Source organism: Lolium perenne, chromosome 5 (assembly GCF_019359855.2).
Source record: "Lolium perenne isolate Kyuss_39 chromosome 5, Kyuss_2.0, whole genome shotgun sequence".
NCBI lineage: Eukaryota > Viridiplantae > Streptophyta > Magnoliopsida > Poales > Poaceae > Lolium > Lolium perenne.
Genome location: NC_067248.2, coordinates 148391878 through 148416532, shown reverse-complemented (window position 1 = coordinate 148416532; position 24655 = coordinate 148391878). Strand labels below are relative to the sequence as shown.

The 24655-nt window shown below is 40.7% G+C and overlaps 1 protein-coding gene and 1 pseudogene across 2 annotated transcripts; one reads left to right on the top strand and one right to left on the bottom strand.

Annotated features, from left to right (window-relative positions):
* The first annotated feature begins 1160 nt into the window (after window positions 1–1160).
* LOC127300209 (protein TONNEAU 1b) lies at window positions 1161–4582 on the top strand. 2 transcript variants are annotated; one of them, XM_051330293.2, is made up of 8 exons: window positions 1161–1356; window positions 2514–2649; window positions 3129–3217; window positions 3303–3425; window positions 3766–3899; window positions 3986–4011; window positions 4091–4258; window positions 4333–4582. In XM_051330293.2, exons 1-7 carry the CDS (start codon window positions 1270–1272, stop codon window positions 4222–4224), a joined length of 729 nt encoding a protein of 242 aa, XP_051186253.1. In that variant the 5' UTR covers window positions 1161–1269; the 3' UTR covers window positions 4225–4258; window positions 4333–4582. The 2 variants fall into 2 exon arrangements, with proteins under 2 accessions (XP_051186253.1, XP_051186252.1); XM_051330292.2 differs by having other exon boundaries at window positions 1166–1356; window positions 4105–4258.
* A 216-nt stretch (window positions 4583–4798) lies between these two features.
* LOC127300210 (WRKY transcription factor 44-like) lies at window positions 4799–9716 on the bottom strand (annotated as a pseudogene).
* Window positions 9717–24655: the final 14939 nt, after the last annotated feature.

The window sequence follows — 24655 nt, the reverse complement described above, 5'->3', positions numbered from 1 at the left end:
CCGAGCATCGCCCATGCCATCCTACCCTATGAAACCTATGAATGCTTAGAACTATTTTTGTTGAGCCTTGGTTGAGATGTGTATTGCAAAACACGTGCAATGCTTGCAAGATTACTAGTGTAAACTAAGAATGCAAGCAATATAAATATTTTTTATGTTGGAATAAATAAATCTAAGTGTTTGTAAAGTAATGTAAACATGTTTCTTATACTCACTACTCTCATAAACATGGTGCCACAAATATAGCTTCATAAGACAAGAAAATATTGACACAAAAATATAGTGGTTGATTCACATTCATATGGGCATCACGACTTATCATAGAGATAATGAAACACATCTTAAAAGTACTTCTCTGGTAAGAGAAAACTTTGCAAACTAGATTTAAGAATAAATGAAGTATTGACTTTGTTACCTTCATATGATATTGAATATCAAATATACTATTTACCAGATCACATTTTTTCACTAAAACCATATATATTCTTTCGTATCCCTAGTGAGATAACAACGAAAAGGTAAAACTATTTTATGCCACTATTTAGTTGATAGTTATGATTTAATTCTATCATAATGTATTGCACTATTATTTCTCACATCTATACTATTTATATTAATCACAGTTCACATGTCTAATATCTTCAGCAATCCATGGAAATAAGTAAAAAGTGTATTTGGCACATGAGCACAAGTGCTCCTGATTTTTAAAAATCCTATTTTTTGAATTTTTTAAAAAATATGAATTTAAATACCCACATACATATAAACATTCTGAAGGTACGGTAGAAATTTTGGAGAAAAATATGTTATATTTTAAGCTATACAAAAAAGACAAATTTCTGATAAATATATACCTCTATACGTAGCCACAAATTTGTTTTTTCCTGTAGCTCAAAATACAATGCAATTTCTACCGAAACTTTGCATGAATATTATGTATTCATGAAATAAATGTGATGGTTTTTTGGAACGTAGAGATACAGTTTTTAAATATTTTGAAAACTGAGAGCACTAGTGCACCAAATTTGCTTCCGGAAATATGGAACTATTTTCATAAATTCTTGGGAGGGCCCCATTGCAAAAAAAGGCGTCCATCTCAATGGCCCACCTGTCATAAATTCACCGCCGGGGTCCTCTGGTAAATTAAACTACTAGACGAGAACTCCCCCTGCTCCTCTTCTTCCTTCTTCTTCTTCGCATCTCTTTCTTCCCCCGCAGAGGCTGCTCCGCCTCGCCTTGAGAGAGAAGAGAAGCGAGGAGAGGAGAGCCATGGACGACTACGCGCGGGAGATGATGGAGCTCAAGACGCTCGTCACCCGCACCCTCGAGAAGAAGGGCGTCCTCGCCAAGATTAGGGTCAGTAACTGCCCATCCCCTCACTTCCGATCCACTAGGGCTAGGGCTAGGGACAGATCTGCCTCTCCTCCCCTCCCACGTCCTTCCAGGATCTCGACATTTCGCGGGTCCGCCGCCCCCCTCCACCAAATCTTGCATCTTCTCTTTTCCCCCCATCGGAACTGAAATGGGGGAAAAAATGCTCCCTTTGTTTGTAGAAAGTTTTAACCTTGGGCGCCCCGTTCCTGCTAGATTCACTATGCATTTCAAATTCCACGTGGAACCATTTTATGGTTTGAGAAAAGGCCGAGATTTTGTCTGGGTGCTACTGCTTCCTTTCTTGTTCAGGTTGCTGGACAGCCGAACAGTAATCTCACTCCCGCAGACGATTAGACTGCATGGAAGAAAATGTGTTCTTGCGGGGTGCCTGCATCACTGGACGACCTCAGTGGACAGTGCTACGATCCTATCACATCTCCTTTTGCACTATAAGAATTGAGCATTAACTGTTTCTCTATCCTATGTTGACGATGCTCCCTTCTATTATTCTGCAAAATAGAACATTTGGGTGTGTAGTTCAGTTAAACCTATGCAACAAATTTACATTTTTCAGTGTCAAGGTTCAAAAGAGCGGTAGGTGTTAATTCCTAGTTTTGCCTCTGCCTAGAGCCTATTTTACCCTAAGCTCTACGCCTAGGCACTCTTTAGGCACACATCGCATGACTACGCGCTAGCCGTTTTGCTGTTGCCTAGCACCTAGACACGCTTAACCGCATGCCTAACGCTTAACCACATGCCTAGCACTTAACCGCATGCCTAGGCACGCTTGACCATTAATTGTTGGGTAAAGGACCGAAGCTGTGATGTTGTCCCGTATTTGGTAAACCTAGGTTATGTTCGACAGAATCATATATGCTGTTTCCTTATCTAGTAAACCTAGGTTATGTTCGATGAAATCCGCATGCCTGCATTACTTTTTAGATTTACATGGAAAGGCTCATTCTGGCATAAGGCATGATTTACATGGAAAGGCTCATTCCGGCAGAAGGCATCATATTTTTGCATCATGTGTCTTACACGCCTAATTATGTTTTTGTTCGGTTTCATATCTAGCAACCCCTTGCTTGGGAAAAAGGCTTTGATGCTGTTGTTGATGTCATTGTGTCTTGCATGACCAGGCTGAGCTGAGAGCAAGTGTGTTTGAGGCCATAGAAGACGAGGATCGTGTGGCAGAGGAGAATGAAGATGGTGGGAATCCTGCTTTGCTTGGTAGCTGCAATGACCGTGCTAAGCAACTGCATGCTTCACCGTCAGGTTTGTCCCCTGGTTATTAAATTGATGGACTGTATCTGTTGCTAAGATCTTCTCTTGTATATTCAGCACTCTAGGATTTTTATACTGTTGTTCTTGAATATTCTAGACATATACTAGATCAACACGTATTGCATGATGATATTTCTCCTCTGTAAATAGTTGCAGATTTTAGCTTCTTAACCTTTTTAGCTACCAATAATAGAGGTCAAAGTGATTTCTTGCATATCATTTTTAGTTGTCTGCGCTACTGAAATATCTATCCTCTTTATTCCTGTGTTGCCGGCCTTTTAGCTTTCATGCTTCTGCACTGATGTTTGTTCAACACTTCAATGGAGCATTTGTAAAATGCAACTTATTGACTTTGCCTATGTCGCTTCCATTCTCATCACATGTCTTCAATGCTTAACACTTCATTCGGCAAAAGTTCGCAAGCTGTGTAGGCTGAGTGGTTCACATCCTAAAACATCTGTTGCTTGCAGGTAGGTTATTAACAGCACTTATAGGTGAATACTTGGAGTGGGCCCAGCTAAGTCACACCATGAAAGTTTATTTGCCGGAATGTAATCTGGTAACCATTTCTTATACTTTATATATCTTAGTCGTGTTTCTCAAATATCAGCATGCACTAATATGTGTCTTGTACTGTTAATCAGCCCAAGGACTTTTGGAAGAATGAACTAAAGGATTTTTCTAACAAAAACGGACCTGAAGGGAGCAGGAGTGCTGAGAGTGGTCCAATGCTTTTAGATGTTCTTGAAGGATATCTTAAATATGAGGTTAATATCTCTCTTACCCAGAAAGGTGGCCTTCATCTTGAGTAGTGTTTGCATGTGAATAAACTAACCTGTGAAAAAATGCATGTCTAATCGTAACAAAAGGATTTACGATGCTTGGTTAGGACATTATAATTGTGTAAACAATTGCTATGGTGCTCAGTGGATCTTATAACTGTGTAAAAGTTAGATGTTATCCTTTTGAAATTTTGACATAGGAGTTACAAGATACCTGGACTAATTTGTTGACAACATACCTATTATTCTCCAAATAAAGTTACTAAAATACCTTAATCTGCCATCGGTGCATACTTGGTTTACTCTGAATTGTTTTGTTTTGTAGAATTTGTCTCAAACAAGAATGGCTGGTAGGAGAATGGTCAATTCTGAGTCTGACCCAACATTGAATAATGATAATCGGAACATGAGGAGGCCACCGTCTTCATCTTCAGTCGGGGGCATGCCTCCTATGGGAAGGTTAGTTACACCTACTGATATTTTGTTGCAGCTGTTTGTCTTTTTGTTTCCTCAATGTGGGTAACACTTACTGTTTAACTTGCCAGGCAAATGCCATCGTCGCAGACATCAGGTACCTGACATGTAGTTTATTCATTCTGTCACATGCACACACACATATTTTTGTTGCTTTCTAAATTATAAAACAAAAGCTTTGGACATTCAGACAGAAGAGGGGGTTCTTCCGCTTCCAATACAAGGAAAGAGGAGTACAACTGGGGCTATGACGACGATATCTCGGAAGAAGTGTTGCGTACAACCAGCGCTATGGAGAACGTTCAATTAGACCGGAAAACCCGGAACCTGACAACATCTTGGAGGTAGGACTGTTTCAGAGTTGTTTACTTGTGCGTTTCTCCTTGCCTTTGTGATATGATAGCTTATATCCTTGCAGGCATCCAGGCAATGGTGCCGAGTAGCATCTGTAAGGTGGGCTGGTGCGCTGTTGGCTTGCTTGGTATCCCCTTGGGATTCTGTATCCACTTCTAGTCGGTATTGGATTGTGCGTGTGTGTGGCGTGTGTTGTAATCCAGCTAATTGTGCACCCGAGAGGAGATTTTATAGTGTGCTAGACCTATTCATTGTAATCTTTCCTGTCCGTATGATTTGAGTGTGGAACAAATTGATTTGATTTACGTTGACAAGTTGCTTTTGTCTAGAATGTACGGAGATGTGCTTTTGTCTCGAATGTACGGAGATGTGCTTTTGTCTCGAATGTACGGAAATATATATGAAGGGCAGATTACGGCTAGTATATTTTTGGTGCTGAGTATGATGATATCTAGGACTTGTCCGTGATGCTGCTCGGAATACATTGATCTTGAGATGGATCCATTGTTCAGTACTCACTCCGATCCATATTACTTGGGAGTAGCATTATTAAAAATGGTAAACATTGCATTTTTCTGTTCTGAATACTTAAGCACCATAACAAACACACTAGGAGTATTGTAAATGAAGCACCATAACAAGCACCATATACTTCCTACAGTTGAATCTAAGTATCATTGTTTCATCTTCAAAGTCCCCCGTGGTTGTGCCTTCCCTCGTATGTGGTTAACAGTGAATTATCAGACGAACGCTCCACAAACTTGCGCGCATTGCATCTCGCTGTGCTGCATCTATAGTAGCTCCTGCAAGTTCAGCAACCACGTGTAAACAACACTTCAGGTAGAGTTGGTATAGCCCTATGATTCGTACTTGAGTTCAGCAACAGCTTGTAAACAACGACACTTCAGGTAGAGGAGTTAGCATAGCTATATAATTCAGGGTTGACGTTTCAGTATATAAACACAAACACAACATTATTATTACTGGTACTTGAAAATTTCCTCCCAAACAAGGCAATTATGGGTATGAATTAATGGAGGTGACTTATATGTTCTCAACTTGTGCAAGTATTACCTTGGAAATGAATTGCCATTAACAGCCTTCTGGCCATACTTGCGCCAACGGAATGAAGCATCCCCAGCTGTCTCGTGTTCTGTTGGCAACTGGAATGCACCCTTAACATAAGCTGTCAGGTCATTTGCCATACTTGATTGCTTCTCCTTTCGGCTGAAAAGGGCAACTTCAATCAGGTTTTCGATGCGTGTTCGAGAAAGAAAAAAGAGTTAAGCAATAATGGTATTCCGCTGCAAGATGAAAACCCAATGAAACGATAGGTAGACACACTGCATTGTTTATAATCAGCTCAGCAGATGAAGGACGCCTAGGTTTCGTTTCTATGCAAAATTGCCATCAGCTGAGCGCTGCAAGGGTAACACAACGCAGTAATAATTAATATATTTTCCTGAGATTCGTCATTATAGGATAACAAATGGCCAACAACTGGTCCTTATTCCTAATACAATACCATAATAACATAACTACAGTTCGATGTAGATTATTTGTATGGTTCCTTTTGCCGTTCTTTCCTCTTCCTTTTGGTTTATGGTTTCTCTTCTTTTCAGTTCTTAGTCTTAGCTAGTGCCTTGGTTTTTCACTGTTTTGGCTGTACAACTTGTGGCATATCAGTGCCTAAACGCGTGTTCAAGAGAAAAATGAACTCTCCTATTTCCAATTCTAATCCACAACCTGAACATGAAGAAATTCCGAATTAAGGAAATTTTCAATTCTGTTATTAGACAACACACTAACATACCTTCTCTTGCAGTCACAGACCTGACTAGTGTTTCCAAATTCATCAGAGCAATCACAGCTGCTTCTAGATGCCACTGCTACATTGGAGAAACCACAGTTGCGCCCTCCTAACTGGCCTTCTGCTCCAGCACCATTGCTGTCATGGGTGTCGGTGACCACAATCTCTGTACTTGTCGATGAAACTGGCTTCTCAGGAGAATTGAGCTTGGGATGGTTGTGCTCACCGTTGTACACAATTTCAGCAATCTGGCCATCTAGTGTCGTCTCCACCTTCCTCTTGACAGGGCAGGTTGGGTAAGTGCACTTGTAGTAGCTCCGTGGGAACTCGCTCCCTTTCACTTGCTTCTGCCCATACTTTCTCCAGTTATAGCCATCATAGGACAGACGGTTTTTCACACAGTGAATTGGCTTGTTGATATTGTGGAATACTGTCATATGGTCACATGAGACTACCTGTTCTGTATTGATGACCATCTGCTCCCGTGTGGCATCCAAACCACCATCCTGTACGGCACATATTATAATACGATGACATTATAATTCATTGATATTTTCAAATCATCCAATAGATGAAAGATGTGTACTTAAATTAGAAATGTCATTTTGAGGAAGTGGCAAAAAAAATCTTTACCAGATAAACAAAGTTTCTTTCTAAATTCAGAGAAGGATAAACTGAATTTCAGTGAAGCACTGACCATGGTGACAGCAATTCCCTTAGATAGATCACTCGGTGGAGGTGTGAAGCGTGTCACCTTTGGCCGCCTAACTGTAACACTCTCCTCTGGACAGGTGATCTGCGTGGAACCAGTGGTACTGAAGTCTTTCAAGAGCTTCGAAAAGGAATTGAAGCTGGAGAAAGGCCTGAAGGGCACAGGCTTCACAACAGTTATCTTTTCTTGACTTTGCATCTTCCACTGACAAGAGTAGAGGACATTCATTCACTATTCTAATCAATCATAATATGAAATGGGGTTGGGTGTTGTTTGAACAGGAAAACAAAGGTAGTATACAATGAAGATAGGTTATCTGAAAAGTAGTTCATCTTTGTATATTTCAGCTAGTAACAGAAAAGTCTGCGCTGAAAACTGCATATCAAATAGCAAGACAACAACTGAGTTAATGAAAGAGGATCCGACTGCTTTAACTTATGAGCACAGCAATTCCAGATGGATGCCCTTTTGCTAGAAATTAAGGTATGTGCAACTGAGCGACACAAGAGAAAAGAAAACCTTAGTAGAAGATCAAACTTTACTAGATCTGTAAAGTGCATGAACTGAAATTGTGAAATCAACCAATCTTTAGCCAAATTTTGAAGGTTAATCAAGATCAAGCAACAAAATATGCAGAACATACTAATATAACAACCAAGACAACTTCAAGTGCTAACTTGATTTTCCGGTTATGCATGCATGAACAACTTGGAGCAAAGAAGGAAAATAATGTAATTATAAAGTTCATGTACCTAAACCCTTGTGCTCTGTGCTCCGTCACAGCAGTAGACTGGTAGATGCAATGGAAGGGCGAGAAGGAAGTTGTGTTGAAGAACTGACAAGAAGAGGAGAAAGGAAGGTAGCTGGGGGGTATGCATGACTGTTAGGTTTGGACTCCTGGGGGGGTAGGTAGATGCCAGATGGCTACCCTCAGTCCTCAGTGTCTGCCTGTTTCACTTTGCAAAATTGCATAGATCTGGAACATTGTACCATTACCTTTTAAGGAAACTGCACCTCACCGTAGCCCACTGTATGCATTGTACAAAAACATAGTAATAAAACATTGGATACCAGAGCAAACATTTTACAGCAACCGATCTCATCATTCAAACTTCCATCAAAGTGCAAATCGATGAAGTGCAATATCAGTGTTTGTTAACTGTCACTTCCCCTCCACAATCAAATCTAACAAGCGACTTAGACTTTTGGGATATTGAAAGGCCCAGAAACAAGTCAACAGTGCCAACAAGAAACTACAAAGAAATATGTTTCTTAGAAGATGAATAAAATGGGATGAGAAATTTATGGTGCAGAAAGTGTTCCAGATGAAAGGAAATATATGCATCTCCTGAGAATTTTTGCAGTGAACAAGAGATGTGCAAGGATAGAAGATAGAACTTACAGAAACAATCAGGACATTGGTGATAAAAAAAAAGAAGCCAAACCAACAGATGAAACAAGCACCACGGCTGAAGAACAGAATAGACCACCAAGTGTCGTAGCTTTGAGTTCTGTCTTGGTTGCAAACTGCATTTCCAAGCAGTGAGTTATGTTTCCAGGCCTGCCTTGTAGATGATGGATTACGAACATTCCAACATTTTCAGCAGAGATATATATGAGTAGCTCTAAAATTCTTGAGGTAGCATTAACACAAGGTCTCCACCATCTAAGTCTAAACCATTGCTTTCACAAATCACAAGATATACTGAATCGAAATAGCTTGCGCGTGCGATCAATTAGCATCGAAGATCAGAGAACATGAACACATCTTCTGCAGTACTAATAAGAGATAACAGAATTACTCGGTCGATCAAAATGCAAAAGCCCGTGCACTCCAACAGTTGTGATACATCCATACACCAAAGTTCAGCGCCATGTAAACATAAGCACGGTATAATTGCAGCATTAACCATACTCAAGAATTGACACTTGACCGTAAAAGTTTGCAGAACTCTACTTACAGGGTGTACTCTGTTCTAGGCTACTACTCCTTCCAAGCACACTGCAATATCAATCGCGAACTTGGAATTCACTGACTGACCAGGTAAGATCAGTCTTCTTTGCCGACCTCCCTGTCCATGTTCTTCTTCTTCTTCTCCTCCTCCTCCTTCTCTTGGATGAGGCGAGCGATTAGGTGCAGCATCTCGGCCCTCATTGCCTTGACGCTCGCGGCGTCCACCTCCTTCGTCACCGTGTCGAACCAATCTGTTCCCCCCTCTTGCTGCTGCCCTTGACGGTCCCTCCACCAGCTGCAGATCGCCCTGGCCACGGCGAGGACGTAGACGCCGCAGTCGTGCCCGTTGACCTGCATCGGGGTGGGCCCCTCGACGAGCGGCGCCCCGTTGTCGGCGTCGGGGAGCAGCGGGCGGAGTGCGTCGGCGAGGCAGCACGCGGCGGGGACGTTGACGAAGCCGAGGCTGTCGTGATGCACGAAGCGCGGACGGGAGGCGCCGGCGGTGGCGTCGAGGACGAGGAGCGTCCAGTGGGAGCCGCCTTCGGCGAGCGAGGCGTCGGGGTTGTCGTTGACGGGGAGGAGCACGAGGCGGCGGGAGGCGAGACGGATCGGCTCCGCGACCATGGCGACGGACTCCGGGTCCGGGAGGTTGGAGAGGAGGTAGGGGATGGAGGGCGGCAGGAGGAGGAGGTCCGCGCCGTCGTCGTCGTTGGCCCCGAAGGCGGAGGAGAGGTGGGCGAGGTAGAAGGCGATGATGCGGTCGTTGAGGAAGTGGCGCCCGCGGAGGATGGCGAGGTCGGAGCGGAGGAGCACCACATCCCCGTAGCTCAGCACCCGCTCGTTCCCATCCTCGCCGGCGGCGGAGGCCGCCCGGGGAGGATCCATCTCGCAGACAGGGGGAGATGCTTCCGGAAAGTGGAGGTGTGGATTTTCGATTTACTCCTTACAAGTGTCCCGATTTGCTACGCTCGAGCGCAGGGACGTGGCTGTAATATAAGACACTTGAGGGCGTACTAGAGTTTTAGTGGGAATTAGCGGGGATAATAAGATCCAAACTTCAAATCCCCACTTATCCCCAATACATGTTTGGTGCTAGAGTACGAGCGAGTTTAATCCTCACTTTTTCTCAAATTTTAGTGTAATTTTTTCAATCCCCAGTACTCTACCCCTATCTAGTGGATTGGGGATGGGGTTTTGTGGGGATTGGGTGACAGCAGAGATTCACCCAATACTCTAGAGTATTATCCCCACTAATTCCCACTAAAACACTAGTACCAAACAAGACCTAATAGGAGGAGGCGGTGGAGTATTACTAGTCAGTGACAATTGTTGTCATGCTGGAGCCTGCTTTTATTTTGAAGAGGGGTGGGTCCAAGGAGCCGGAAGCTTCATTCCAATTGGGGGTTAAAGATTACAGAGAGAGATCCAAAGTAACTTGAAATTACAACCAAACACTCTTTTTTTCTAAAAAGGACCTTGATAGAAAAAGTAAAAAGAGATTGAGTCCTTCTCCACCGGCGTTGCTTGACCTCGATGCCACGGCCATCAACCATGACGCCAGGGACGATACGACTTGGGGCACGATCGACGATGAGCGCGGCGCTAAGGTAGAGGAAGATCCTCTGCTTTGGCTCACCGGCCTGGAGGAAGAAGAGCCGCTGGAGCAGCAAGCTCCGCGATGCGAAGTGGCCCCCTTGGCCAACGGGAGCAACGACACCATCAAGCCATTGTTGGTTTCCTTCGCCAGGAGAAGCTTCGAGGAAGACCCCAGGAGCTCCAGATCTTGCTGTCGCCGAGCTCTGACCTCCACCATGGCTGCCAAATCTTGTGAGATCGGGTCGAAGTCGAGCTCCACCGAGCTTACTGATTGGAGGCGCAGAAGAGAACTCCCCCTCTTATTTTGTCTCCGACCATCGGAGCACCACAGAGGGAGGAGTCGCCACCACTGGCCAGCCCGAGCTGCTCGCGAGCTCCGGCCACCCCAACCTCCAGACACACGGCATAGGACCATACCTGCATACAACCATACAAACTACTTGAGAAACCCTACACTACTATGTACAGGGGGGCCGGCCTCCTCTCCCTCGTCGCCTCCGGTAGGAAGAGTCTTCGGAGAGGTCGTGGCGACTCTCAAGGTACTGTAGTCAAGCGAGAGAGGGGAGGGGGAGAATGTGTCCAGTTAGAGCATGCTTCTTCGGTGCCAAGTTTGAGTGAGTGATCATAACTATGCTGATTTATTTCTTTTGGATTTCAATTGACTCCAGTAGGTGAGTTTCGCTTCATTTTTGTATTTGAGATTTTAGATTTACAAGTCCTTCAAAAATGCAGGTCTAGATATTATGCAGTCGTACAACTAGGGTTATAAAAGTGGGATCTCGCTTTCCGTAAATGTTAATATTTATTTTAATTCTACGAGTACATGCCTCAATCTTATCAAGGTAAATTATACTAATTCAAAGCGGTTCGTCCCGCTGGTCCAGCCGATTGCATCTCTACGTGTAGCTATGACGTTCATCATGTGGTCATTGTTTTTCCATGATATCATCCCGCCTCGTCACTGTTTGTATTACCATCTAGAAACAATCAAATAACACGAATCCAATCAATATATGTCATATACGCTAGGTACAATAGTATTTCCTTGAATCAACAACTATGGTATAAAATCAATAGTGAAATTAAGATCATGTGAAGATACCAGTGTCTCTACTACAATGTGTTGTGAAGAAGAAGAGATAGTCTTGCTATGTAGTCAACACACTTCCTTGATCTTGTTATACCGATATGATTTGTCTATCATAGTAAGTTTGTTAAATTAGAAGTTATAAATATTCGGACTCAAATGCCCGCCAGTCCCGTAAGGGTTTATTGTCCTCCCTCTGGCAAACAACGGTTAGTCTGTGTCCACTATAGTTCTCCGATCAGAGTCCACCCCGGTCTCCACCTGGCCTTCTCTTCCCTCCCTCGAGGGTAAGTGCAGACCGTACTAGGATAAAAGGGTGGTGTCTTGTTCCCGGACGTATTTCCTGGGCGTGTGAATTCAAGGCTATGAGATCTGATTGCCATGGCAGAAGTTTGATCCGAAGAAAAGTTTGATATATATTATGATGATACAAAATAGTGATATATCAATGCAAACGATACAAATAATGATATATCAATGCAAATAACAATATAAACTAGTTTTATATGTAGCTATTATGATGATACAAAATGCATGTATCAAATCCCCCAAGATTAAACATTTGCTCGTCCTCGAGGAAATACGAGAATATATCATATCATCATCAATGAGTTTATGGTTGATAAAATAAATACTAGCATTGTATCATCAACTTATGCATATTTTAATCATATAAAAGATTTACAAACTAACAACCATTCAAATGATGACAACATAAATAGAAGCTCTAGCAACTACACTTTACTTTTGAACTAGAGTAATCATTGCATGTTGGACAACTGAATCATCTCTACTTTCACCTTAAATTTCAACATTAATCATTGCATTATTCTGAGTATTGTTAATGAATTTGCAAAAGAGATAACTCTCATAGGAAAACCAACTAAATGAAGAGAATAGTGTGAAAAAGATAGACATGAAGTTCAACCATAGGCCCAAGTATTTTTCTTGAACAACTGTAAACTCCCACCATAAAACATGGCATCAGTCAATGGTCTCGCTTATTAATATCCCAGCATAAAATTTACTTATGGATCTTTCAATCAAATCATATACTCTCCCACCTTTTCACTTTCTCAATCCATGTCTAGCCGAATCCTCGGGTTCCTTCCATTAATCACCTTCCATTAGAGCATATGTATTGGAAGATCCATAACATCAATTTACCCTTTGGTTAATTAACATAACGGGAGTATCTCATGTCCCCTTGTTAGCATATCTTCCTAGTTTTTTTAATCATACAAGACCACATATCTCCTTCAAAATCTAATTTTAACATTTATCATGCATGACTTTATTGATCCATTCATGTATTCCACCTTTATGTTATCTGGATTGATTCTATGCATGTCCAACATGCTCATGATAATTTATTTCAAGGCAAAGCGTAATAGAAACTTCTGAACATGGTGTGATCATCTGCATGAGTGTTATCCATAATTCACCAAATAATGGAACCATGGATCACACAATAATTATAATTTCATTATAAACCATTTGACCAAGGATACAAGATAATGCTTTAAGATATTTGCATAAACTAAGATAAAAGACATATCAAAGATAAAATCACTCCCATACTAAAATGATAACTAGATGCAATATGATAAACTAAAAAGCATTAAAGGTTAGGTGAAACTCCCCAAACTTAGGTTGTTGTTGCAGTTCCTTATTTCTTCTCCTCTTTCTTGGGCGCCTAAAGATCGTAGTGTATCTTGGATCCTTGATGACACCCATCATGAAGTTATAAGCCTGTCTTAACTTCCTTGTATTTTGAGCAAGATCCCCCAAATATTTTGGCACGTTTTCTCATTGCAAGGTTTCAACTTCAGGCTCGATCATTTCTGATTCTTCTTGGGAAGGTGCCTATCCCACTCTCCAGGAAGATCTTTGTTTGGAACGTGCATCTATCCCTGCCACTAAGATCATCAACACGGTTTCCAGGAGCAAGGAAATTTCTCTATACCCTTCCACCAATACTCATGCATGTCGTTTTTATCCTTGCCAATGAAGGTGCCTCCACTTTCACATAATCAAGAGGAATGGGAGAAGGGCAAAGTTTCCCCTTGTGCTCAGCATTGGTGACGTGCTTGTGGTCCTCTTCTTCCTCATCATCTTCTTGCTCTTCCTCGTCTGCTTCCTCTTCAGATGGGACGTAGTCTTCCTCATCATAGTAGTCATTTATCTTCTTTCTCCTTGCATGGAGGAGCATTGGTAGGAGTCCCTCAAAGGCATGGCCAAGATTTTGTAGACATGGATTTGAAAGACAGAAAGTAGAAAAAAATCGCCTCAAAAAGACTCAGCGTGAGATTAGATCGATAAAGAGAGGTATATATTGATGGATTTTAGGGTAAGACAAAGAGTTTGGGTCGAAACGGAGTCCGAAAGGCCGAAAGAGCACGGGTGGCATGACCTGTTGGGATTCATAGCATACAAAACAAAAATTCCTATGCATAAACAAATAAACGACCAAGATCACATCTAGGAAATGCATGTAATGATGCAGTAACTTGATTTACTAACTGGAGTAAATCGATGCGGAAGCTTTGACGGTTGGCATCGACGAAGACGATCACGATCCGTCCTGTCTTGATAGTTGTCAACATCCGGATTTTTTAAGTCCATGAACCTATTATATATGCCATACATCGCAATCCCAGGAAGATTATTTTTGCGAGACATAATAAGTTCGTATCACAACACATCATTCATTACAACACCATAATAGTCTTACATCAAAGGATCACATGATCCAGTCTCATTACAATAATTGATCTAAGGATCAAATACATAACACATAGCGGGAGTACGTAGTAGAGTCCATCTATTCCACAGGCAACGCTTGACGTCAGGAGACGATCCTAGTTTTCATAGACGTCCTGATGTCCGTCATCCTGATACTGCTGCTCTTCTTCATAGTCTGGCCATTCGAATAGCCAGGGACACAGCCATGAGTACTTTAAAGTACCCGCAAACTAATACTAGTGTAAGTACTGACAATTTTAGTAAGAGGGTTCTAAGCTCTAGCTTCATTTGCATAAAGCCAATTTTAGTTCACAAGCATTTAGTAATCAAAGACTCTTAATTTGCCTAACTTAACTCAAGTGGAAACATTAGTGTCATTCCCACAACTCTGTTGTGATCAAGTCAAATTCACCTTTCAAGTCACCATTCATTTTTAGAAATCATCTGATAACGGAACAGTATGGCCATCCAACCGTCCATAACCGCAGACATGGCTATTCGAATAGGTTTACACTCTGCAGAGGTTGCACACTTGTGCCACAACATTCGATTACAATCCGTCAGGGATAGCCCTGAATAATCATCACTCAATATGCGGATCATCAACCATTAACCTTTCACTTACATACCCTAGTATAGGCACCTCCCCTATGAGCTTGGCCTCCCAGTGATAGCAATCTGCTAGACTGGGAACTGCACAGGGCTTGGGTAGGGCATTCAACTCTTTTCACGTCATTTCACTTTCAACGGAGGCAGCCTCGATGATACGTCTCCAACGTATCTATAATTTCTTATGTTCCATGCTAGTTTTATGACAATACCTACATGTTTTATTCACACTTTATAATGTTTTTATGCATTTTCTGGGACTAACCTATTAACAAGATGCCACAGTGTATGTTCCTGTTTTCTGCTGTTTTTGATTTCAGAAAAGTTAGTTTACAAATATTCTCGGAATTGGACGAAACAAAAGCCCACGGCCCTATTTTCCACGGAGGGTTCCAGAAGTCCGAAGAAGAGTCGAGGAAGGCCAGCAGGGGGCCCACACCATAGGGCGGGGCGGCAGTGGGGCCCCCCGCGCCGACATGTGGGGAGGGAGCCCCCTGGCTCCCCCGACGCTGCCCCTTCGTCTATTTATTCCTTCGTCTTCGTGAACCCTAATACCGAGAGCCAAAATACGAGAAAAGTTCCTGAGACGCCGTCACCGTCAACCCCATCTCGGGGGGCTCAGAAGATCTCCTCCGGCACCCTGCCGGAGAGGGGAATCATCACCGAAGGGCTCTACATCACCATGCCCGCCTCCGGACTGATGCGTGAGTAGTTCATCCTTGGACTATGGGTCCATAGCAGTAGCTAGATGGTTGTCTTCTCTTATTATGCCATCATGTTTAGATCTTGTGAGCTGCCTATCATGATCAAGATCATCTATTTGTAATGCTACATGTTGTGTTTGTTGGGATCCGATGAATATGGAATACTATGTCAAGTTGATTATTGATCTATCATATATGTGTTGTTTATGATCTTGCATGCTCTTCGTTGCTAGTAGAGGCTCTGGCCAAGTTGATACTTGTAACTCCAAGAGGGGGTATTTATGCTAGATAGTGGGTTCATGCCTCCATTGAATCTGGGACAGTGATAGAAAGTTCTAAGGTTGTGGATGTGCTGTTGCCACTAGGGATAAAACATCAATGCTTTGTCTAAGGATATTTGTATTGTTTACATTACGCACAGTACTTAATGCAATTGTCTGTTGTTTGCAACTTAATACTGGAAGGGGTGTGGATGCTAACCCGAAGGTGGACTTTTTAGGCATAGATGCATGCTGGATGGCCGTCTATGTTCTTTGTCGTAATGCCCTAAGTAAATCTCATAGTAGTCATCATGATATGTATGTGCATTTTTATGCCCTCTCTATTTGGCAATTGCCCAACTGTAATTTGTTTACCCAACATGTTATTTATCTTATTGGAGAGACACCACTAGTGAACTGTGGACCCCGGTCCATTCTTTTACATCTGAAATACAACCTACTGCAATCATTGTTCTCTTTTGTTTTTGCAAGTAAACATCATTTTCCACACCATACGTTTAATCCTTTGTTTTCAGCAAGCCGGTGAGATTGACAACCTCACTGTTAAGTTGGGGCAAAGTATTTTGATTGTGTTGTGCAGGTTCCACGTTGGCACCGAAATCCTTGGTGTTGCGCCGCACTACACTCCTTCACCAACAACCTTCACGTGATCTTCATCTCCTACTGGTTCGATAACCTTGGTTTCTTACTGAGGGAAAAGTCGCTGCTGTACTCATCATACCTTCCTCTTGGGTTTCCTAACGGACGTGTGCTTTACCGTCGCAAGCAACTACTTTTCTGGCGCCGTTGCCGGGGAGATCAAGACACGCTGCAAGGGGAGTCTCTCACACCCAATCTCTTTACTTTGTTTATTGTCTTGCTTTATTTTATTTTCTGTCTTGTTTGTTTTCTTTATATCAAAAACACAAAAAAATTAGTTACTTGTTTTACTTTATTTAATTCGGTTTTGCTTTATTTATTTTTATTATTGCTAAAATGAGTAGTCCTGAAGTTGAAGTTCGTTCATTTAAGCAACAAGGGGGAGAAAGTTTTAAAGATGCTTGGTATAGAATTAGTGATGCTCATCATAGGTGCACTAAGAAACACTCCACTATTATCCTCCTTAGGAACTTTTATGTTGGTATCTCTAGTTGGAATTGATACTCTTACAGGGGGTAATTTCCTAGGTACTCCTGCTTTAGAAGCTAGTTTCATCATTGAGAGTCTAGTTGGAATACCACCTGTTAATGAAGTTAAAATTTAAATCTCTCTTGAGGATGTCATGAAAAAATTTGGAGGCCATAGAGAAAATTCTTCCAAGTGTTGAAACTAAATTGGGAATATTACTTGATAATACTGATAAATTTGATAAATCCCTAGGAGGAATTAATGAAAGAATTGTTGTCTTAGAAACTTGTGCTATCCATGATAATCAAACCCATAGGATTGGTGAACTTGAAGAAGCTATGGGAACCTTGGGTTCAACTTTTTCTTCTCTTAAGTTTAAGGAGAAAGCTTATGTGGGTAAGGAGCAAAAGTTCATCTATGTCCCTAAGATGCCAAAGCCAAAGAATCATTATGAGCTTAAAATTGATAAAACCCTTAGTACCACTATGGGAAATTTAGATAATGGAGCATCTAAGATACCTTTTGTGACAAGTTGTGTTTTTAAGGAAAATTATGATGTTGATGCTTCTTCTCTTGATGTTACTTGATTTTCACTTTCTGCGCCTAGCTAAAAGGCGTTAAAGAAAAGTGCTTATGGGAGACAACCCATTATTTTATTTATGCAATTTTTGTTTTATATTTGAGTCAAGGTGCTTGTTACTACTGTAGCAATACCTTTGTATCTTTATTTTATTGCATTGTTGTGCCAAGTAAAGTCTTTGATTGAAAGTTGATACTAGATTTGGATTTCTGCGCAGAAACAGATTTTTAGCTGTCACGGTTTTGAGTTTTTCTCTCTGTAGAAATATCTAAAAATCTTGAAAACATTCATGAGTAATCCCCAGATATGTACGCAACTTTCATTCAACTGGAGCTTTTCCATCTGAGCATGTTAAGTGCCTCGAAAAAATTCGTCTTTACGGACTGTTCTGTTTTGACAGATTCTGCCTTTTATTTCGCATTGCCTCTTTTACTGTGTTTGAGTGGATTCCTTTGCTCCATTAAATTTCAGTAACCTTGGGTAATGTCCAGAAGTGTTGGGAATGATTGTGTCCTTGCTGAACATGTTAATTTTTGATTATGCACTAACCCTCTAATGAGATTGCTTTGAGTTTGGTGTGAAGGAAGTTTTCAAGGATCAAGAGAGGAGGATGATATAATATGATTAAGAAGAGTGAAAAGTCTAAGCTTGGGGATGCCCCCGTGGTTCATCTCTGCATATTTTGAGAAGACTCAAGCGTCTAAGCTTGGGGATGCCCAAGGCATCCCCTTCTTCATCAACAACATATCAGGTCACCTCTAGTGAAACTATATTTTAATTTTGTCACATCTTATGTGCTTTATTTGGAGCGTCTGTGTGCTTTTATTTTTGTTTTGTTATTTTCATTCTCTGAATAAATCGGATCCTAACATGCTTGTGTAGGAGAGAAACACGCTCCGCTTTTTCATTTGAACACTGGTGTTCTTCGTTTTATTTTTAATGTTCATGACAAAAGCTGAAAGCCGTTGCACTTATTGCTATTTGGTTGGAAACAGAAAATGCTTCATGTGGTAGTTGATATATTGTCTTGAATAATTTGATACTTGGCAATTGTTTTGAGCTCTCAAGTAGATCATGTTTAAGCTCTTGCATCATGTAGTTTAAACCTATTAGTGGAGAACTACCGTAGAGCTTGTTGAAATTTGGTTTGCATGATTGGTCTCTCTAAGGTCTAGATATTTTCTCGTAAAAGTGTTTGAGCAACAAGGAAGACAGTGTAGAGTCTTATAGTGCTTGCAACATGTTCTTATGTAAGTTTTGTTGTACCGGTTTATACTTGTGTTTGCTTCAAACAACCTTGCTAGCCAAAGCCTTGTACTGAGAGGGACTGCTTCTCGTGCATCCAAAACCTTGAGCCAAAACCTATGCCATTTGTGTCCATCATAACTACCTACTATGTGGTATTTTTCTGCCATTCCAAGTAAATACTTCATGTGCTACCTTTAAACAATTCAAAACTTTATTACTCCTTATTTGTGTCAATGTTTTATAGCTCATGAGGAAGTATGTGGTGTTTTATCTTTCAATCTTGTTGGGCAGACTTTCACCAATGGAGTAGTGGCATATACATTCGCTTATCCAATAATTTTGCAAAAAGAGCTGGCAACGGGGTGCCCAACCCCAATTAATTAACTTTCATTAATAATTCTCTTCACATGTTTTGCCCTGATTTATCAGTAAGCAACTTAATTTTGCAATAGACACTCCTCCATGGTATGTGAAATGTTGGAAGGCACCCGAGGATTCTGTTAGCCATGGCTTGTGAAAGTAAAAGGTTGGGAGGAGTGTCATCTATAAATAAAACTAAAATACATGTGTAAACAAAAGAGAAGAGGGATGATCTACCTTGATGGTAGAGATAACGTCCTTCATGGGAGCCGCTCTTTGAAAGTCTGTTTGACAAGGGGGTTAGAGTGCCCACTACCATTCGTTACCAAAGAGTAAGAATAAGAGTAAGAAGGGTAGGCGCAGAGCCTCTGGTAAGAATGCCAATGCTTCATCTCTTGATAATACTTGATACATACTTTCTGCGCCTAGCTGAAAGGCGTTAAAGAAAAGCGCTTATGGGAGACAACCCATGATTTTAGTACAACAGTTTTTTTATATATTTGAGTCCTGGAAGTTGTTACTACTGTAGCAACCTCTCCTTATCTTAATTTTGTTGCATTGTTGTGCCAAGTAAAGTCTTTGATAGTAAGGTTTGTAGGGATTCGTTGCATAGAAAACAAAAAATTTCCTACCGCGAGAACGCAATCCAAGCCAAGATGCAATCTAGAAGACGGGAGCAACGAGGGGATGATCAAGACTAACCCTTGAAGAGATTCCAAAGCCTACAAGATGAGGCTCTTGTTGCTGCGGTAGACGATCACTTGCCGCTTGCAAAAGCGCGTAGAAGATCTTGATCACCGGTGCCACGAACGGGCAGCACCTCCGTACTCGGTCACACGTTCGGTTGTTGATGAAGACGACGTCCACCTCCCGTTCCAGCGGGCAGCGGAAGTAGTAGCTCCTCTTGAATCCGACAGCACGACGGCGTGGTGTCGGTGGTGGTGGAGAAATCCGGCGGAGCTTCGCTTAAGCATGCGGGATGTGGTGGAGGAGAGAGACCGCTAGGGTTTGGGGAGAGGGGCGCCGGCTAGGGCACCCTTGAGGGGTGCGGCCATGGTGATGGCTTGAGTGGCTGGCCAGCCCCTCTCTCCCCCTCTTTATATAGGTGGAGGCCCCAAGGTTTAGGTCAAAGAGTCCGAATAAGACCCCAACAAAACCTTCCAAGTGTCCAAACCTAGGGGGAGTGGGACTCCCCCCTTTCCTTGGTGGGGTGGCCGGCCACCATGGTGGGGAGTCCACTTGGGACTCCTCCTCCCTTAGGTTGGCCGGCCAAGGTGGGTGGAGTCCCCTCTGGGACTCCACCTTCCATCCTTATTTCTTCCGGACTTTTCTAGAACCTTCTAGAACCTTCCGGATCATTTTAATTCACATAAAATGACATCCTATATATGAATCTTATTCTCCGGACCATTCCGGAACTCCTCGTGATGTCCGAGATCTCATCCGGGACTCCGAACAAATATTCGAACTCCATTCCATATTCAAGTTCTACCATTTCAACATCCAACTTTAAGTGCGTCACCCTACGGTTCGTGAACTATGCGGACATGGTTGAGTACTCACTCCGACCAATAACCAATAGCGGGATCTGGAGATCCATAATGGCTCCCACATATTCAACGATGACTTTAGTGATCGAATGAACCATTCACATACGATACCAATTCCCTTTGTCACGCGATATTTTACTTGTCCGAGGTTTGATCATCGGTATCACTCTATACCTTGTTCAACCTCGTCTCCTGACAAGTACTCTTTACTCGTACCGTGGTATGTGGTCTCTTATGAACTTATTCATATGCTTGCAAGACATTAGACGACATTCCACCGAGAGGGCCCAGAGTATATCTATCCATCATCGGATGGACAAATCCCACTGTTGATCCATATGCCTCAACTCATACTTTCCGGATACTTAATCCCACCTTTATAACCACCCATTTACGCAGTGGCGTTTGGTGTAATCAAAGTACCTTTCCGGCATAAGTGATTTACATGATCTCATGGTCATAAGGACTAGGTAACTATGTATCGAAAGCTTATAGCAAATAACTTAATGACGTGATCTTATGCTACACTTAATTGGGTGTGTCCATTACATCATTCATACAATGACATAACCTTGTTATTAATAACATCCAATGTTCATGATTATGAAACTAATCATCCATTAATCAACAAGCTAGTTAAGAGGCATACTAGGGACTCTTTGTTGTCTACATATCACACATGTACTAATGTTTCGGTTAATACAATTATAGCATGACATATAAACATTTATCATAAACATAAAGATATATAATAACCACTTTTATTATTGCCTCTTGGGCATATCTCCTTCAGTCTCCCACTTGCACTAGAGTCAATAATCTAGTTTACATTTGTAAAGATATAACACCTTGGCCTTCCGGTGCTTTATCATGTTTTGCTCACGGGAGAGGTTTTAGTCAACGGATCTGACATGCTCAGAACCGTATGTATTTTGTAATTCATTTGCGTCTCAACGCATCACTCATTTCCAAATGAGTCGGCATTAAATATGTTTGGTCTTCTGGTGGAACCTTAATTCCGCGGTCTGAAATATGTCACTAATATTGTCACACACAATATAGCTTCAAAGTTCTGACTCTGTCGGAACTACACCAAGTTCTAAAAGAACCTTTTGACTTAACATCCTTTGTCATTGTCAAAACAATGACATACTCTGCCTTCTTTTGTAGAATCCGTCACAATATTTAGAACTCTTCTAAATCTAGCATAGACAACTTCTAGCTCATTGTGCTACCTTTTAAACAACACTTAGTCTAATTTAAAATTGAAATTTTATTTTCATATGTGACAAAACAAATATCGGTGCAACACTTTACAGCGATTTGTTTGTCATTTCTTCATACAAAAACTATATATATATATTCTTGGTTCTTCTTAAGTACTCAAGAATATTCTTACTGTTTTTCAATGATCATCACATGAATCATTCTGGTATATGCTCCTAACTTTTTAGAGCACAAGATATCTGATTATGTACATATTATTCATGATCTAAAATCACTCATGTGTTTTTACTCATCGAGTGTCAGATACACTCAAGTCTTGTTAAACCTTCACATGACAAGAACGTTTTCTTAATATTTCTATATTGAACTACTTCAATATCCATTCTATGTACTTTGACTTAAACTTATTATGTGTTTCAATCTATCTTCATAGATCTTGACACTAAATTTGTTTCAGTCCATATCCTTTCATTGAAGTTAATTTCTCAATGAAACCTTTTTAATCAAGTATATAATTACATCATTTATAACCAACTATATGTCATCTACATAAAGTATTATAAATATGTCTCAGCGCTCCCACTTAATTTCTTGCAAATGCAAGCCTCTTCATCGTTTCTGATGAAATCAAAAACTATTTCATCTGGTGAAGATTCCAACTCCGTGATACTCTCTTCATCCAATTGAAGTTTGTATACCTATCTAGTATTCCACGGACTAGCAAAACAATTGGTTGTATCTTGTATACACCTTTAATACACACGTCTAATAAGTAATGTATTTTTCCATCCTACTAGCATATCCCATAAAAGAAATATGTAGTGATTACTAGAATAATCCACATAGACTATAAGCATTGCTACGGAAGATCTAATCTTATCGTAGTCAATTCTTTGAACTTTGTCGTAAACAACTTTTCGACAAGTCGAGCTTCTTCAAGGATATTTCATCCAAGTCCATCAATTTTATAGATCTATTTACTTTCAAAAAGTATTTATCTATCTTGGATTTCATGGCGTATAGCCATTTTAACGGAGTCAGGGCCCATCATAACTTCTTTGTTTGTAGTTGGTTTATCATTGTTCAAAATCAATACTTTGTCCACAAATCATTTATTTGATCACAAAGTAAACCATACCTACAAGGTTCAATATGTACTTCGATCTCCATGGCTAAAACACTTTGTAGTCATGGGAGCCATGATCGTCGTGGCTGCTTCCGGAACCATTTCCGATGCTGCGCTACTCTTGATCATTATGCTCAGGTTCATAAACCTTATCAAGTTCTATTGTCCTCCCACTCAAATACTTCGCTAGAAACAATTTCTTGGAAATAAGAAAAATTGACAAACACTTTTGTTTTTGTCTTGTGGGAAGAATTCCAAATCAAATCTCTGGGATAACCAACAAAGACATTCATCCGATTTTGGTTGTAAACTTATTTACTTATGCTATGCATACCAAAATTTTAAGAAAAGACTATTAGGATTCATACCCATGCCATAACTCGTATGGTGTCATTTCTACGGATCATGATGATGCTCTATTCAGTGTAAAAACGGTAGTCACTAAAGCATAATCCACAAAAATATAATGGCGTCATAATATTTTATCTCATCATTAATCCAACAAGGTTTGGATACATCTCTCGGATACTATATCATCATTATGATACTCCAAGAAATGTGAGTAGTAGAACAATTTCATGACTCTCTTAGATGTTTGCTAAAACTCGTAATTCAAATATTTTCACCATGATCCAATCATAGATATTTGACTTTTCTATTACGATGATTTCCACTTCATGCTGAAATTTATTTGAATCCATTCAAATGTTTCAAACTTCTTCCTTATTGAATATATCCACATATATACTCAATTCATTGTTGAAAGTTTTCATGAAGTAGAAGAATCTCCCGCACACAACTATGCCCAGTGAACCACATATATCATTATGTATGTTTTCACTAAGTTAGTTGCCCGTTCAACTCTTGGCCTATGAACGGTATTTCATTCATTACTTTTTAGAAAAGATTTTGCAAGCGCCAAACGATTCAACAAATCAAATGACTCCAAAAATCCATTTGCATGGAGTTCCTTCATGCGTTCCTTTCTAATATGACCTAAATGGCGGTTCCACAAATAAGTGGAATTCAAATCATTTGCCTTACGGCATTTTAGCGTCAGTATTATGTGTGTGTGTTTCACCATTAAGATTTATAATAACTTATCCATCGTATATGGAGTAATGTCATAATTTGAACAACTCATTGTTTTCATTTGACTAGAGCTAAATAACAATTATTAAGTTCTTTATTATAAATTCTAAAGGCTAGATAGAATGCTAATGATGAACATAATAACACTTTATTTTGTTCCATACGTGCATTCTTATCATATTCCTTGTCAGTCACTTAGGCCATTGTATTCTTGTATTGCGTTGTTTTGTATGACACTTCATACCAACCAATATAGTACTAATACCCAAGAATTTCATAGTGTGACTTAACTAGGAATACAACCATAACATGTATATCATTTATATACACCTGAGCTAGACTTTCTAGTCTTTTCTTTTCTTTTTGCCAAAATATCTTTTGCAGTTTCTCTTTTAGCTTTTCTCATTATTCAGAAAAACACTTCAACATCAATAACTTCTAGGTTTGTTGGTCAAATACCAATAACCTTGAGGTTCTTACTTTGAAGTTGATCATCATATGACAAGTGTTCCAGATTTCTCTATTAATAACCTTTTAATATGATGAACAATTTCACTCATAATTTTATCCATCATATCATGACGAATTTTCGAGACCAT